This window comes from Peromyscus californicus, unplaced genomic scaffold (genome assembly GCF_007827085.1).
Source record: "Peromyscus californicus insignis strain IS unplaced genomic scaffold, ASM782708v3 Scaffold_12__1_contigs__length_115047231, whole genome shotgun sequence".
In the NCBI taxonomy this organism is placed as follows: domain Eukaryota; kingdom Metazoa; phylum Chordata; class Mammalia; order Rodentia; family Cricetidae; genus Peromyscus; species Peromyscus californicus.
Window position 1 is genome coordinate 1,799,744 of NW_026294413.1, and position 16,897 is coordinate 1,816,640.

Here is a 16,897-nt window from a genome sequence, read left to right on the forward strand (position 1 = left end):
ATTCTGGGGAATTTGAATGAGGTCTGACTCTAGCAAAAGGTGGGTGAGAGCCGGGCGGTGGTGGCGCACGCCTTTAATCCCAGCACTCGGGAGGCAGAGCCAGGCGGATCTCTGTGAGTTCGAGGCCAGCCTGGTCTCCAAAGCGAGTACCAGGAAAGGCGCAAAGCTACACAGAGAAACCCTGTCTCGAAAAACCAAAAAAAAAAAAAAAAAAAGGTGGGTGAGGTTTGCCTCCACAGATAGCAAAAAGGTCACCAGGTCATTAACAAAATCCACTCCCAGCTTTCTGGGTAGGAGGAGAACATGTATTTTATGTCCTCCATTGAGAAGAGGCCCCTTTGTGCTTTACATACCAGGTTTCTCTAGTAACCTGTGGGCATAAGGACCTCTGTGCCCCTGACACTGACAAGTCGCTTTAAGTGGGCAGATAATGCTTATATCATAAATTTTAGAATGACGTGGCTTGCATATTTTTATTTAAAAACACTAACCTTGTTGTAGTTGTTAAGTACAGTAGGAAGACACCATCTCTAAAGTCTACTCCAGTGTTAAAAACAGGAGTTACTTCCTCCAGGGCACCCTAGGGGGTGACAGCAGCATGACTGACCCCAGGGAACAAGAGATTTGAGCAAAGATCAAGCATGATGTTCTCTTGTCCTCATCCGCTGTCTCCATGACTACTGGGCCCTGTGTGCTTTAACATTTCAAAGTGAATGCTTTATAATGATACAAACTTCTATGCTGAAGAAGTACTGAAGCTCATCTAGGGATATGCAGGGGTGGAGGGCGCTTTAAAAGCCTCATGATAATGTGAGTAGAGACCAAAACCTCAGTCACATACAAAGGAGGGCAAGTCTTCAGAATTGACAAAGGGAGAAAGTGCTGCTTGGAGGGAGCAGATGTGTTCACCTAAATCTGTGCATGGAGGTGGAGTTACTGTCTGTTTGCTGGGTCAGTTAAACTAGTACTTAAATGACATTAGATTTGGTCCTAGTGAAGTCTTTGGTGTTTCCTCTCTTCTAGAGGTAGCTCCTTTTAGGTTATTGCTTGCAAAACAAGTATATCCACCTGCAACTTCCACATTAAAGTTCTACTCTACATTTCCTCTCTACTCACTGCCTGTCACTGTTATTCCTTGGAATTTGGGAAACAGAATTGATGCTAAATGAGCCCCAGTAGGAATAGCATCCAAGAACAGAGAACATAAAATACAAACTTAGATGGTGAACTCTAGTCTTGGACTTCATGATGCTTTCTCTGGGATGATCCATCATAGCCCTGAAACAATGGATACCTCAGTGTTGTTTACCTCTTGTGCTGCCCTGAAATGGTGTTACCACAGGGCCTGTTGCATAAGGTTCTTACTCTGCATTGTGGTTTGATTATCCAGCTTTTGCTCTTGACAGCTTAAAAGCATTAAGGCTTAATCTTTAACAGCTCAACCAGCCCAATTATATATCCGCAAATAAGAGGAATTTAATAACTTCAAGGTGTCTGTTTTAGAAGTCATGTTTTTATAATGGGAGACAGATACTTGCTTTGATTTGTGGACTCTGATAAGAAGAGGATACTGTGCAATTATAGAGGAAATAGGAAGAGCTGGGTTATTTAGGACATAGTGCTTGAGGGTGGTGGTCATAGTGGCTTGGAGGAGTGCTGGGGACTGTTCACTGTGCAGAAGTTGGTCATCTCTGTCAGTCATGGGCTTTAGAAAAGAGAAAATTTGCTAAGCCTTAGAAGGACTTGGTCAGACAGTTGTGGGAAGAACAAAATATATTGATGCAGAGATTAATAATTAAAGGAAACCCATAGGTTTGGGGAAGCATGTGGATAGAAGGAGAACTGAACTCAGAAGAAGCTACCATATGGAGGAAAGACCACTGCTTCCAGGCCTGGGACAGTGGAGGGGAGGTGGGGAGCAGGAGAAGGGCAGGATGAGAGTTGGGTAAAAAGCGTGCTTCTCTGACCTTGTCCTTCTGAGGCTGGCAAAAGTGTGTCAAGGGGTCAGTGGTAAAGGGGACGCATGAAGGACTGGTAGGTGAATAACACCTCTACTCCCTGCTGAGTAGTAAATCACCATGGCTCTCTGTTTTAGTTTTATTTTTCTCTTTATTTATTGTGTGCCTTTTGTTTCTTTATCCCATTCATTTCTCTGTCCCTTTACATCCAACCTCTTCCCCCCAAATAAGACAAAATTTAAGAGAAAAAAGAAAAAAATTAAAAAGGGAAAAAATTAAAATTCTCACCATGGAAGCTGCAGTGTGGCACAGTGAGTCACATAGTAAAGCCCTTGTCTTTGCTTGCAAGTGTTCATTGCAGTCATTGGTCTGGTTCGAGGCCTCTGGTTTCTACTACACTATCGATGCTAGGCCCTCACTAGGACTCTTCCTGGATATCCTGTTACTGCCCTGTGTTGTGGAGCTAGAGGTGGAGCCAGTTCTGCTTTTACATCCTCGGGGTCAGCTCTCCCACATGTGCACCGTTAGGGCCAGCTCTATGGGGTTGCCTAGTCGAGGTACAGGGTCCACTCTCCCAAGTGTTGGAAAAAAGAAGACTTGTGTTGTGGGAGGAGTTTACAGTGTGAACCACTGACTGTCCAGGTGACTCACAGGTGTGTTACACACTGGAGAACTGAAGACACATCCAATGCAGAGACCAAGTTTAATGTTTAGTGTATTTAAGCAGCCCTATTTATTTGATTTTTATACCATTTCCTAATGGTTTTAAAGGATAAAATATTGCAACCTGCTGTTCTAAGCCTCATGAGAAATTTGAGAAATTCTGACATCTTTAACGAAAAGGTATTTGTAAATGTTTTCATAATTCATTAAACCTTATGTCACCTATTTGCTGTGTGGACCATAGGACAAGTCAACATATTTCTGTTGTCCAGTGGAAAATGTGCTTAGTTAGCAGGAAAGTAATCACCTAAGCTGTCGTAGACTTCTTCATTTGAACTTTGTGCAGAGTTCCCGGGAAGGCGTCCATTCAGATGAGATGTACTTGGGCCCCACATGCAGGTGGTCACATGTGCAAAGTCAATTCTCTTCTTCCCGAACATCAAAGAGTATCCAAACTGCTGAGGGATTTTACATGACTGTGTGGATCTTTTCCAAGGAGTTTCCAAAATATATCTGAATGGCTCGTATTTTTATCTTGAGTTTACCTATTCATAAGAGGTTTCCAAACCATTCCTCACAAGTAAATTAGGCATAGAGCATTCGTATGTGCTCTAGCCCGCCCCTATCTCCCACTTCTGTGGTGTGTGAGAGGGGAGAGGAAGGAGAGGAAAGGAGGGAGGAGGAAGAAAGAGTGAAGGGAGAGGAGGAGAGGAGAGAGATGAACCTGTGTGTCCACATATGGAGGCCAAAACTCAATTTTGGGTATCTTCCTCTCCGGCTCTCCTCCTCATCTTTTGAGGCAGGGTAGGTCTCTGGCCGTTTCAGGCCTTGACATTCCATCTAGACTAGCTGGTGAGTAGCCTCCTGGGGTCCACCAGTCTCTGTCCCCTGCCCTGTTCTGGGGTTGCATGTGTGTGCCAACAGGCTGGATTTTGTGTGAGTGCTGAGGATGGGTAAGCACTTGACCCATGGAGCCATCTCCCCAGCCCACTACAACTTTCTAGTTACATAAAATACTCGTTTACTCTTCTAAATAATACTTTATCAAAGACGGACTATAGGCGCCTTTCTGGAAAGGAAGAAAAATAGTATTTTTCAGTAGCTTGAAATGTGATTTCATAACAGTGATCAGCAAATAACAGGTAATACAGTTATGCTTCTTGGATCAGGACCCAGGCCACCTGGTTCTAATCCCCAACCTTCCATCTCTAGATGTGTGGCTAAGCAGGTCTCACGTGTCCCTGTCACCTCAGTTGTTACATCTATAAAAGGGGGGTTGTGACAGCATCTACTTCATTGGGGCAGTTTTTTCAAGTACATGGGTTGATAGGAAAAACTAGACGCTCCATAGTGAAGGTAAGGTGGTGGTTCCTGTTTGTTTTATGGGACTTTGTCTTTGTTAGTAATATTGTAGAAAGAGAAAAAGACAGAAGAGTTGGACTATTGACTTTGGGGGGTATTTTGTTTTCAGTATGCAGATCTAAATCGCCATGTGGATGCATTGAATGCATGGAGAAATGCCACCGTACTGAAGCCGGAGCACAGCCTGGCATGGAACAACATGATCATACTCCTGGACAACACAGGTGCAAAGGAGAACAAGATGACGAGTGTCCCACCATCCAGTTCTGTGGGCCAATGTCATTCACACAGGCACTCGGGGCATGTAAACCAGGGTCATCTCCACAGGCTAACAGGGCATAGAGACTAGTGCTATTGCTTCAGTTTAAAAAATAAATAAGATGGGTGTGGTGGTACCCACCTTTAATCCCAGCACTTGGGAGGTAGAGGCAGGCAGATCTCTGAGTTTAAGGCCAGTCAGGATGACATAGTGAGATTGTAAGCAGGGGAAGAAGGGAGGAAGGGAGGAAGAAAATTAATATGGTGTTACTCGGTGTTACAAAAATGTCTTTTTTATAGGGGCAGGTAAGATGCTCAATCAGTAGAATATGAGCAAGCATAAGGACCTGAGCTCTACCCTGTGTACCCACATGAAAAGCCTAGGCATGATGGCAAATACCTATAACCCCAGCACTGGGGAGGTAGAGACAGGAGGATCCCTGGGGTTCACTAACGAGCTAGACTAACCTAATTAGAAAGCTCCAAGTTCAGTGAGAGACCCTGTCCCTGTCTCAAAAAGTAAGGTGGAGAGCTTGAGGATACTGACTTCTTACCACATGCACATGCAATACCCTGACACACACAATAATACTAATGTCCATCTTTCTAGAAAATGAAATTTCCTCTGACATATCTGAACATAATGTGATAAAAATCACTGTATAACTGGTATCTGGGAGAAAATTTAAACGTGGCTTTCTAGAATGTCATGGAAAGGTATTTACCTCTTCTGTCAGAATTGAGCTGAGTTACCACAGCTCTTCCATTCACCAGGCTGTGGTGCGTCCTCACATGTTCTGGTTGGGTCTTTTCGAGTAGTGTCTTCATGATCACGTATAATGCATGTAAGTCCTTCTCTAGAGACCTGAAGGCACAAGTACGATATTGATGTGGTTTTCATTTCTCCTCCCAGGTAATTTAGCCCAGGCGGAAGCGGTCGGAAGAGAGGCGCTGGAATTAATTCCTAATGATCACTCTCTTATGTTCTCCTTGGCAAATGTGCTGGGAAAATCCCAGAAATACAAGGTGCGTAAACCACAGGCCTTGATATCCTGCAGTTAGTCCAGCAGCTGACAGGAGCCGGCAGGGTTTCTTATACCCAGTTCAATCAAGAGCTAAGCCAGAGGAACACCAGGGGAGTTCTTGGTCAGATTGTTTCCTGAAGAAGTTGCCCAACAGAGGGACATGGGGGTCAAACCCAGTGCTTTTTCTCATCAGAAACAGGCCTGTTCTTGTGGAGAGGGAACAGAAACCCAGGCAGGGAGCGTAACTAGGATGAGCTGCTGGTCTGTGCTGTGCTACATGGCTGGTATCATCCCTCCCAGGGTGTCCCCCTCCCCCTCTGCATGAAGAGTCTGACCCTGTCCCTTGCAGTAGGTCAGGAGTACTAGGGTTGTCTATAAGTACTATCTTTTGTATTTTATGTAGCTAGTTCCCACTGCTGCCAAGGTTTCTCCTCTTCTGAATTACGTGTCTTCAGCAAGGCCCTAGAGGTTTTTGACCAATGAAAACCACAAGGTTACTCTGGCACTGAGATGTAGCTCCGTGATAGAGGGCTTGCCTAGGATGTCCGAGGTTCTGGACTTGACCTCCAGCCCCACAAACACACACACACACTCACTTGTATGCTTGCATACATGAATGCACACATACACACACACACACACACACACACACACACCTCTTCCACTCAGGTTTTGAAGAGTGACAAGTGGTTGGCTGGGCCTCACTCCCTATGTACTTCAGGAAACTGTGGGTCCATGGGACTGCTGACCCCACACTCTGATTTTACACATCAGAACTGTTGAGGGAGCTTGTTAACACAGATTCCTCCCCAGGAGAATCAGCCTGGAGTGGATTAAGTCAGGGGATATTTGTTTCTAACTGGGATCCTGGGCACCCCACACAGAAAGCCTTGGAGGTACTTTGGGAAACAATCCCATGACCTTTGGTGGAAGAAATATTTTAGGATTGTGGGCTGATAGATATTTGAGTTACTACTTAAAATACTAATTAATATTTTATTAATATTTCATGTTAACATTTTATTCTGAATAATTTTATTTCAAAATTATAGCAGCTATGTGTTATTTTGAACACCCTGAGGCCGTGGATATGATTCAAGGCGTAACTGTAGCAATTAATTTTTTCTCTAGAGAACACTACTAATGCATTAATTAATAACTCTATTGTCATTTCCTTATGTTCATTACACTTCATTATTGGTTTAATTTTCTGTAAACTGTCTCTCATGTTTCTATCATTTTTGAGTGTTGGTGAATTTAGCTTTCACTATACATTTTTAGTTCCAGCTTTTGTACTAAAAAGTGGCTTTTGGAAATGCTCTGTTTTAATTTTTTGTACCTCTACATGGGGGAAGGGGTGTGGTTGTCAGCAAGGACGAGTGGGGGGACTTGGTCCTCCATTGGCTCAGCAACAGCAAGCCTTCTTCAGGACACCAATTCTGTAATCGTTGTATTGATCTCTTTTCTACCATCCTACAGTCTGTAAAGTGCGAGTTCTGTTATAGGAACTGAACCTAGGGTTCATTTGGCTTCCTGTTCACATCCCCCAACCACCATAGTAGAAAATACTCCATATAGCAGAATGGAGCAGTCCGTCACCCTTTACACGTTTTTCATCTTAATGGTCAAGGCCAGAGTTCTGAGCCTATGATAAGGAAATGAGATGAAATCTGAAATAAGGAGCTCATTTTGAGCTCTTGGGCAGATACCAGCAGGGAGCATAAGGGGAGTTTTCCAGCCAGGGGTCAGCCAGCCAAGTCCAGCCATGGGCCAGCAGTTGATATTTTTTTTTTCTTTTAAGTTAAGGATTTGGAATGTAAACATTTGTGTAGCTTTTCTGTCACAATAGGAAGAGAATCTTTTGTTCTTGGGCTACAGGATGCCCTGTCCTGCTTGATGTTGGCTGTCTCCTGACAGAACCCTGGGCAGACACAGTAGGGAAAGGGGGGTGCGGGGTAGTGGAGACTCACAGGGTTGGAGTAGACTCATCTTGCAGCCCAGGGATTGGGAGTCTGCATTCTAGACAACTTATTTGCCACTTATGAACCTTGCTGGTTTTCTCTTACTTGGTGTGTGTGTGTGCGTGTGTGGTATATGTGTGTGTGTGTGGTGTGTGTGTGTGTGTGTGTGGTGTGTGTGCGTGTGTGCGTATGTGGTGTGTGTGTGGTGTGCGTGTACGTGCGTGCATGTATGTGTGTGTGTGCGTGTGTGTGAGTGTGTGGTGTGTATATGTGTGTGTGTGCGTGTGTGGTGTGTGTGTGGTGTGCATGTGCGTGCGTGCATGTATGTGCGTGTGTGTACGTGTGTGTGTGCGTGTGTGGTGTGCATGTGTGTGTGTGTGCGTGTGTGTGTGTGGTGTGCGTGTGTGTGCGTGCATGTATGTGCGTGTGTGTACGTGTGTGTGTGTGCGTGTGTGGTGTGTGTGTGCATGTGTGTGTGTGTGTGGTGTGCGTGTGTGTGCGTGCATGTATGTGCATGTGTGTACGTATGTGTGTGCATGTGTGTGTGTGCATGTGTGTGTGTGTGGTGTGCGTGTGTGTGTGTGCATGTGTGTGTGTGTGCGTGTGTGTGGTGTGTGTGTGTGTGTGTGGTGTGCGTGTGTGTGTGTGTGTTTGCACATATATGTGGCTGGAGTCAGAGGCTGATGTAAGATCTTCCGCAGTCACTGTCTACCTTTTTTTTTTGAGAGTCTGAGCTGAATCTGGAGCTCGCCTATTCAGCCAGCTTTCCTGGCCAGAGAAATTCCGGGACCCTCCTCTGCCTCCCCAGCACTGTGACAGCTTTTGCGTGGGTCCCGGGATACAGATTCAGGTCCTCAGGCTTGTAGTCATAAAATGACCAGATGAGTTTCTCAGCAGCATCAGGATGCAGGTTTCCTCAGCCTGCTAGCAGCTTGGGTGTGCAGAAAGGGTGTCTAATGTGTTGAATGGTTCTAGTGCTCATGCAAGAGCCCTTGAGCCTGACAGCAGACACTCACCTGTCCGTGCCTCAGTCTGTTCTTGTGTAAAGTGAAGACAGCAGTCTGCTCAACTTCTGGCCTCGCAATAGAACACGCACGAGGGTGGAATTTGTACCTATTGAATGGTAAATACATGCATACAAAATGATGAGTTGAATGATCACTAAGTGACTCTTTAGGAATCATTTTAAACCTATAAAATTTATGTTAATCTCCAATTCTGGGCTAGTGGAGAAGGGCAGAAGTGATGTTCAGCGCTTACTGTGATACTTCCCAGCCATTCCCTTTCTGCATTCCTCATTCCACTGCCCTAGGGTTTAGGAGCACACCACAGTGAGAGAGTGGTCATGTGTGTCACACTGTTAAGAATTCTTCGGTTTTTCTCATGTAGGTTCTACCTGATTTGTTTGATTTTTTTGTTTATTTATTTATATCTGTTTATTTACCAGACCGAGTCTTGGCTATATTTTGTTATGTAGCTCAGGTTGGCACTCTGCCCTCCTCTTGTCACAGCCCCCCAAGTACAGGTGTGCACATCACACCCAGCTGATGCTTCTTTTCAAAAAGATATTTTAAATTTTTAATCTTTTAGCCGGGTGGCAGTGGTTCACGCCTTTAATCCCAGCACTTGGGAGACAGAGCCAGACGGATCTCTGTGAGTTCGAGGCCAGCCTGGTCTACAGAGTGAGTTCCAGGACAGGCACCAAAACTATACAGAGAAACCCTGTCTCAAAAAACGAAAAAAAAAAATTTAAAAATGTAACCTTTTTATTTTATGTGTGAGTGTTCTACCTGCTTGTGTCTCTGTGCACCACACGTGTGCAGTGCTTGTGTCTCTGTGCACCATGCGTGTGCAGTGCCCATGGAGACCAGAAGATATCCTATCTCCTAGGTGTTAGAGTTACAGATGGTTGTGAGAAGCCATGTGAGTGCTGAGAATCTAACCTGGGTTTTCTGCAAAAGCAACCAGTGTGTTCAACTGCTGAGCCATCTTTCCAGCCCTTGAATATATTTTAAATACAGATAAATGTGTTTAAAAGATAATATGTCATTTCTAGAAATATAGGTAGCTAAAAAGTGAAAGTTTTACTCCGACTCAGCTACTTAACTATTACAGGCACAGGCTCTGAGCCTGGGGTCATACTCTGTTAGTTCAAAGGCAGACTAGCCCATGGTAGGGGGTGTGAGCCACAAGCTGCCAGTTGTACTGACTTTTGCCTGAGTGAGTCTGAAGGAAGGTGATCTTCACATCACACTGCCCCCCTTCCCCTCCCTGAGTCATGCAGGATACAAGATGGCCCTTAAGAGGGCTCTGGCTCAGGTTTAAGGACCTGTTGCTCTTGAGATGTTTGCCTTCCAGGTCTCTCCACCCAGATCTCCACTTGTTCTTAAAGACCCAAATTGCAAGGCCATTCCCAGCCCCAAACCTTTGTTAAATGCAGTGTATAATGTACTTCAGAAGAGTGCATTACTTTTTCTCTGTGTCAATAAACAAAATCTCCAGTTGAATGAGGGTTGAATCTATTTGGTGATACAAACCAGCACATTGCCTGTGTTTAGAAGCATCCAGATCTCTCCATGGACCAGTTTATAAAGTCTTTCTTGAACATGGCCATTAAAAGCTGATGGGATGGATGAACACATTATGAGCTTTGAACACCTCTAGGCCTGTGCTCATCCTCAGGCTGAGGTACAGTCCAAGGCTGCGGAAGCATGCACTCCAGCAGCCCCAGCACCCCTGAGGCAGCAGATCCTACCTACACTCACTTGCCCCCAGACCTGCCCTTTCTGGGATGCCCCTGTGTTTACATGCTGCAGTGTTTCCAGCCTCGGAAACATGGTTCACGCTTCCTCCTTCATCTTCTGGTTCCCTTGCAGTGTTCAACCTTGCCATGTAGGAGTCGCCACTTAAGGATGTGTGCACCTCAAGCACCTACCCCCATCAGTGTAACTGTCTCCTCTGGGCTCGCCAACTCATTACCAGGGACAGCCATGGGCTTGACATTTGAGCAGTTAGGAAATGGGACATTCTAGGAACCCCTAGAAAGCAGGTCATTCACCCCTGCAGCAGTCCACTCCGGCAAACTCTTGTGTGAGTGTTCAGAGCATCTTAAAGTAGATTTTCATTGTCTGTCTCTCTTATCTCCTGTAGTTTCAGGGTTAGATGAAAATGTTTAAAAATCACCCGAAAAAGCATAGCTGCATAAAAAACACAACAAACCATACCTTCCATTTGGTTTGGTTGTTCTGCAGCTTATCTAAAATGTCGGACACATCACAGGTCTCTGCAAAGGCAGTTCAGCTGCTGGAGCTGGGTTGTGGACCCTGACTTACCGCTGGCATCCTATTTGTCAGACTGATGTCTTCATTCACTTGCTTTTGAACGATATTTCTACATGACTGGGTTTTCTCTGAGCTCTGTGGGTTCAGAGTTTTCCACCTGGACCCCCCAGCCTGCTTCCCATGACTCTCATTGGCTATCCCATGGCAAAGAAGCTGCTGTTCCTGCACTTCAGAGAGGCAGGAAGTCCACTCAGAAGAGTCCAGCAGCATGGGTTGTTAGTATAAGCTCAGCATTTGATGCCAGTTATAGTGAGGTTGGCTCTTTCAAAGCAGGTGTGTGGGAGACACGCCTAGACTTAATGCTAGTGGACAGGTTTGGCATCTATCTCCAGGCAGAAAGACCATCTGGGCTCACTCAGAAAACCACCACCCTGCTTCATAGTGACCCCACTGCAAGTAAGGAGAAGTACGAAAACCAGGCCATGCTCACCAGGGGCTTTGGTTACAGCCCTATAGAGTAATGGATAGCTCCCTTCATAGGTGGCCATTTTTTCCTTATTATCTATGCTAATTGCTGCTGAATGAGGGATGCAGCTTCATCTGGGATGCTAAGGGTATTCTGGGTTTCTGTGGGAGATTAAACAGGCTCATACTCCTACCTTGAGTGTTTTGTCTCTGCACTTAGGTCATCAGTTTGGGTTGGGCATGCTGCTTTCATGGGTGTCCTCGACAGCTTGATCCTCTCCTCTCTGTCCCTTTCTCCCTTCCCTGAATTAAGTCATTTGAACTAGGTTGCAAGCTCACAGGCTTCGTCATCTCCTCTCTCTGGTCACCACTGTGGTCTGCTGCCCCGTCCACCTTTCTTGGTAGCTCTTCTAGCCCCTTCTCAGCAAGGCTGTTTCTGGAAAGGATATGGTGATACAAAACAGTAATGCTAGAAGATAAGATGATTGTTTTTGCTTCGTGCATAATACCTTCTGTATGTACTTCATTTTTAGGAGTCTGAAGCTTTATTCCTCAAGGCAATTAAAGCAAATCCAAATGTTGCGAGTTACCATGGTAATCTGGGTAAGAAAGTTTTCCATTTGACTTGTATTGAAATTCTGTGTTATTTTATGTGTATATGTCTATAAAATCTTTTTTGCAAAAGCAATTTTTGAAAGGTAACCTGAATTGATCCTGTCTCAAAATGAATTTTTATTAAATGGGCTGATGAGGCAGCTTAGTGTAGCGCTTGCCTGCGTGCGGGGCCTCATTCACACTCCAGTATCTCGCGAGAACCATTCCGTACCCCAATCAGATTTAGGGTGCTGAAGATGCGCTTTATGGTAACATCATTTTACAGTCTGATTCTAATGTGAGAGCCCCGATTTCAACCTAGAAACACAGCTATTATTTCACCAAAAGGTATATGGAAATCTTCACTTAAAATAAAAGGTTGGAGCCAGGCACCTTTAATCCTAGTACTAGGGAAGTAGAGGCAGGCGGAACTCTGTGAGTTCGAGGCCAGCCTGGTCTACAGAGTGAGTTCCAGGACAGGCTCCAAAGCTACACAGAGAAACCCTGTCTCGAAAAACAAAAAATAAATAAATAGAAGGTTGGGAATATAGAGATAGCTCAGCAGTTAAGTACATTGGCTACTCTTGCAGAGGACCCAGATTTGGTTCTCAGCACCCATGTGGAGGCTCACAACCATCTGTAACTTCAGTTTCAGAGGATCTGATGTCTTCTGGCCTCCATAGGTGTCAGGCACCAAATGCATGTGGTACATATATATACAAGCAGGCAAAATACTCATACACATAAAATAAAAATAAGTAAATTTAAAAAATAAAATAAATTGCAGGGTTTTTTTTTTATAAAGGATGAAATAATAACAGACTAGACTTTGACATAGCCCAAGCTCAGTGCCGTGCTGACTAGCTAGAAGTTCCACAGCAGCATTGAAACAATCACGGCCCTTCTTTTTTGTAATAACATTTCTGGAAGCACGTGAATGCCATCTAACAATAAGAATAACCCCATGAGTAACAGGCAGGGGTTCAGGGGCTGCTCCCCAGGGTGTGCGATTACAATAAATAAAGCTTACAGTACAAACAATATTTTTTAAACAGTGATTTCTGTAAAGGCTCCACAATAGTTCTTTGTGCATGTGTTTGGGAATCCTGCAAGTTAGTCAGAAGCTCTTCCAACCAAATTCATCTCCTGCTATTTCAGCTGTGCTTTATCATCGCTGGGGACATCTCGACTCGGCCAAGAAACACTATGAGATCTCCTTGCAGCTTGACCCTGTGGCAGCAGGCACCAGGGAGAATTACCGTCTTCTGAGAAGAAAGCTCGAACAAATGCAGAAGAAAGATGTCTGATCTTCCTCGTGTTTGAGTTTGTGCGTGTGTACATGAGACCTCGGTTCAGATTGTGCGTTTGTGCTTAGCCATTTCAAGTTCTCAGACACTTTGTTTATTCTACTGTTATTTTTTTTCTATGGAAAACAAAGACCTGCAAAACAATTATAGCACCAGCAATACACTCTTGAATGCGTGATAGGATTTTTGCATTGAAATTGTATTTTTTCAGACTACCCAAATGTAATTCTAAAATTCCAAAAATGAAGCCTTTTTTTTAACTAAACAGAAAAAGGAGAAAAAATTACCTTGAGCAACTTTTGCTTATGTTAAACCTACATTTGGGGTATAATTGTCATGATGAGGTGGAGTGACCTAGACATGGCTGACTCCTACAACTTACTTAAGCACTAAATGTGTCTGTATATTAGCATGTTTATTTAATGACAAGAAAGAGTAAATTAAGATTTGGGTGTTTTTTAAGTCTCTTTGCAACAGTATAAATTGAAGTTTGTAAGAAATTATTTACTTCTTTGTGTTGAACAGGATAAATAATGGAATGAAGAAGGGAAATTTTAACATCTGGTATATCTATTTTTTTTTCTTTCATAGGAAGGTTTTGACTCCTATGCTTTTTGGGTGTGTGTGTGTGTTCCAACATGTATGATGTTAGTACACAGGATAGTATTTACAAAGTACTGCCATTGTTGGTAGAGTACCCCTGCTGTGCCTAGGCAAAAGCAGGCAGCCTGACATCTTGGTTTCTGTCCTGTTCAGTGTTCAGAGGGCTACGTGTCTGTGTACCTTGTGTTTTCATGTTTTTTGTTGTGAAGTGGGTTTCCATTTCACATAGTGTACCTACAGACATTAGTCTATCCAGAAAATGCAAAAAGGTAAATTTTTTTTACAGAAGAAATCAAAATTCTGGATTGTGTGGTGTTCTTAAAAACTGAGTTGCTTTTCCTGGTCTTAGATCGCAACAATTTGTTTACTTAGTTTGTTCTTTATATACTGTTGACCTAATAATTTATGCAATCTCTGTAATTTCTATTACAGTAAAACTATCACACAAACTGGCATGAAGCTGTCATAGTTTCTTCTTAGTTGTGAATGTCTTTGTTCTCCCTCCCTTTACAGTGGAGTCAGTTCTTTTCTAGTACATGGCTTGTATATAGTTTTAGGGCCCACTGTTCATTCCTTTCCCACCGCTGTGACACCTAACAGTGTAAGGGTGGAAGTGCTTATTTTAGCTCACAGTTTCAAGGTACAGTCCACTGTGGCAAGAAAGGCATGGCAGGACTTCGAGGCAGCTGTCATGATGCATTACAGTCAGGGAGCAGAGTGATGCATGTCATGTTGCTGCTCTGTTGCCCTCTTCTTTATTTGCTACCCTAACCCTGAGGTGCTGCACCTGTGGGGTGCCGCTGCTCACATCCATGCTGGGTCTACCATTAAACCTCTGAAAACACCCTTCCTGGTACACAAGTTTTGTTCCTAGACGGCTCAAAATTCAGTCAAGTTTACAATCAAAATTAACCACAGGCCTATTTTATAGATTTATATTATGAAGTTACTGAAGTTCAGATAATGGGATGCATAGATCCATATTGATAGATTTTATTCTCTATACTCACTTTTAAAATAGAATTTTCATTTTTAATTAAAAGCAAGTAGAAGAATCGGTGTGCAGACAGGAGCCAGGCCTGCTGATGTGTCCCTATAATCCCATCTCCTCAGGAGGATCACAAATGCAAGGCCTGCCTAGGTTACAGAATGAATTTAATACCACATTAGGCAACTTAGTGAGATCCTGCCTCAAAGTTTAAAAATAAAAATGATAGGTCTGTTAGTCAAGGGGTCTCTAGAGGAATAGAACCAATAGAATGAGGGTGTGTGTGTGTGTGTGTGTGTGTGTGTGTGTGTGTGTGTGTGTGAAAACTGTTGTTAGACTGGTTTACAAAGTACTTTCTATGTTGCCCAAGAATGGCTGTCTTCACAATAGAGAGGCTCAGAACTGTTGTTATTTGTTCCACAAAGCTGGTCCTCAGCAGTGGCAATCTGACACTGAAGGCCAGGAGAATTCCTCGAGAGCCATTGGTCTAAAGCTCACATTATAAAACTAAAGAAAGGGTTCTAGTGTCAGTGAAGGAAGGCAGTGGCAGTGGCAGCCACAGAGCAGATGGACTCCCTCACCAGACGCAAACACAAGTAAACAGAAAGCTTTTCCTCGGCCTGTGCTGCTGCAGAACCACTTGACTCACTTTGAGGGCGGGTTTTCCCGCTTCATGTAGCCTAATCAAGAAGATCCCTCATGGGTGTGCTCAGCAGTTTGCCAGTCAAGTTGATGAACAAATGTGAGTCCTAAAGTTACAGTGATGTCTCTATATTGTAGACCACAACCAGAAGGGATGGAATGTCTGCACTCACCTTCTAGGGACAGCTGTGTAGACTTTAAGACCAGAAGTTGGACTTTGTAGTAGTTGAAATACATCAGCAAAGAAAGTGTTGTTTCAAACATTGGTTTAAATGGCACCAAAACAACACTAATAGTTTATAGATCGTTTAGGATTGGGAGTATATTATTTATCTTTCTGTAGGGCCTAGCTTGGCAGGAACAAAAAATGTTTGCTATGTAGCTTTTTAAAAAAAATTTTAATGCTACTTGGTTGTTTTTTGGTGTTTGTTTATTTGTTTGAGAGCAAAGAATTTTCTTCTAAAAGCTCCTTTAGGAGCCTTTTTTTTTCTTCCTACTAATAAACTCTCGTGTCCAATAAAGATGTGTGCATGTGGTCCCCTGCCTACAGAACAAATCCCCTAAACTCTTGTTGCTTTGTCTGTCTGGATTCCCTCTGTAGCTGTTTTCAGAGAAAATTGTCATTTGGTTGAATAGTACTTCAGGAAACATTTCATGGCTGCAGATTTTGGAAATCATTATGTAGGCTCTTTTCCTTTTCTTCCTGTCTTAAGAGGGCTGTGGTATGTTTCTTGATTATCCTAAGACTGAAATAGAGGGCTGGCTTCCTGTAACTTCTCTACTTAACCTGTAGTACTTATATATGTGAGTGTATTTTAAGACAGGGTCTTGCTACACAGCCCAGCTGGCCTCAAACTCATGATCCTCTGCCTCAGTTTCCCAAGTAGCTGGAATTACAGACATGCACCACCACATCTGAATAATAGCTTTTTTATTTTAATGTTTTGATCGTAAATGACAGATGGGGGCAGCATTTAAACATGAAGAAATCTGATCACAGTCCTTCACTTCCTTGGGTATACTTGTTTCTCAGTTCAGCATATGTTACTGCAGAGTTTCTGCCTGGTCTTTCACTCATTACGACTTGTTTCAGCTTTGATGCAGACTTAGATTTGTTCTTTTAAATTTCATCGCATTAGGCACAGCCTCACATCCATAACCCTTACGAAGCCCTCTGCCTCTGAGTCTGATGTTATCTAGCGTGTTCATTGCATATGATTTCAAGTTACTCACTTTAAATATCCTAGAGAAGACAGAGCCCAGTATGAAAGCATTAGATAGACATCTGTGTCCATATTCCTGTTCAACCTGCTTGGATCCGGAGGTGACAGACCCAGATATATGTCTTGGTTCTCCCAATGTAGCATCCTAGGCAATTCATTTACATTATTCTACCCACTTCTCAGATTTAAAGTGGACTGTAAGATTTGCTTTATAAAAAGATGAGAAGCTCAGTGGACCCTGAGATAAATGCTAAGTGGCAGAGTGGGCTTTTGAACAAAGGGGCAGAGCTAGCATTAAATACGTCTATTCCCTCATTTACTCAGTAAAAAGTAAGTGCCTACTTTATTAGTCACTTTTATATTGCTGTGATAAAATGCTATAGCCAAGGCAACTTACAGAAGAAAGTTTGTGTTTATGGTTCCAGACAAAGTCCATGGTGGCGGAGCAGAGACACGGTGGCTGGATCAGATGGGGAGGGCTCACAGCTCCAATGGCAGAGAGTACACCGGGAACAGTGCAAAGCGTTGGAACCTTAGCCCGCCAGCAGTAGCCTCCTTGAGCAAGGC

The 16,897-nt window shown here is 43.6% G+C and overlaps 1 protein-coding gene across 4 annotated transcripts in view; it reads left to right on the plus strand.

Moving 5' to 3' along the window:
- Tmtc4 (transmembrane O-mannosyltransferase targeting cadherins 4) overlaps window positions 1-13,930 on the plus strand; it is a 64,261-nt gene extending 50,331 nt beyond the window's left edge. For all 4 annotated transcript variants that reach the window (XM_052732377.1, XM_052732378.1, XM_052732379.1 and 1 more), the window contains 4 exons: window positions 4,093-4,207; window positions 5,155-5,267; window positions 11,507-11,576; window positions 12,726-13,930. In XM_052732377.1, the coding sequence (XP_052588337.1) occupies window positions 4,093-4,207; window positions 5,155-5,267; window positions 11,507-11,576; window positions 12,726-12,874 (447 nt within the window). In that variant the 3' untranslated portion in view covers window positions 12,875-13,930. The remainder of the gene's footprint in view (window positions 1-4,092; window positions 4,208-5,154; window positions 5,268-11,506; window positions 11,577-12,725) is intronic.
- Window positions 13,931-16,897: the final 2,967 nt, after the last annotated feature.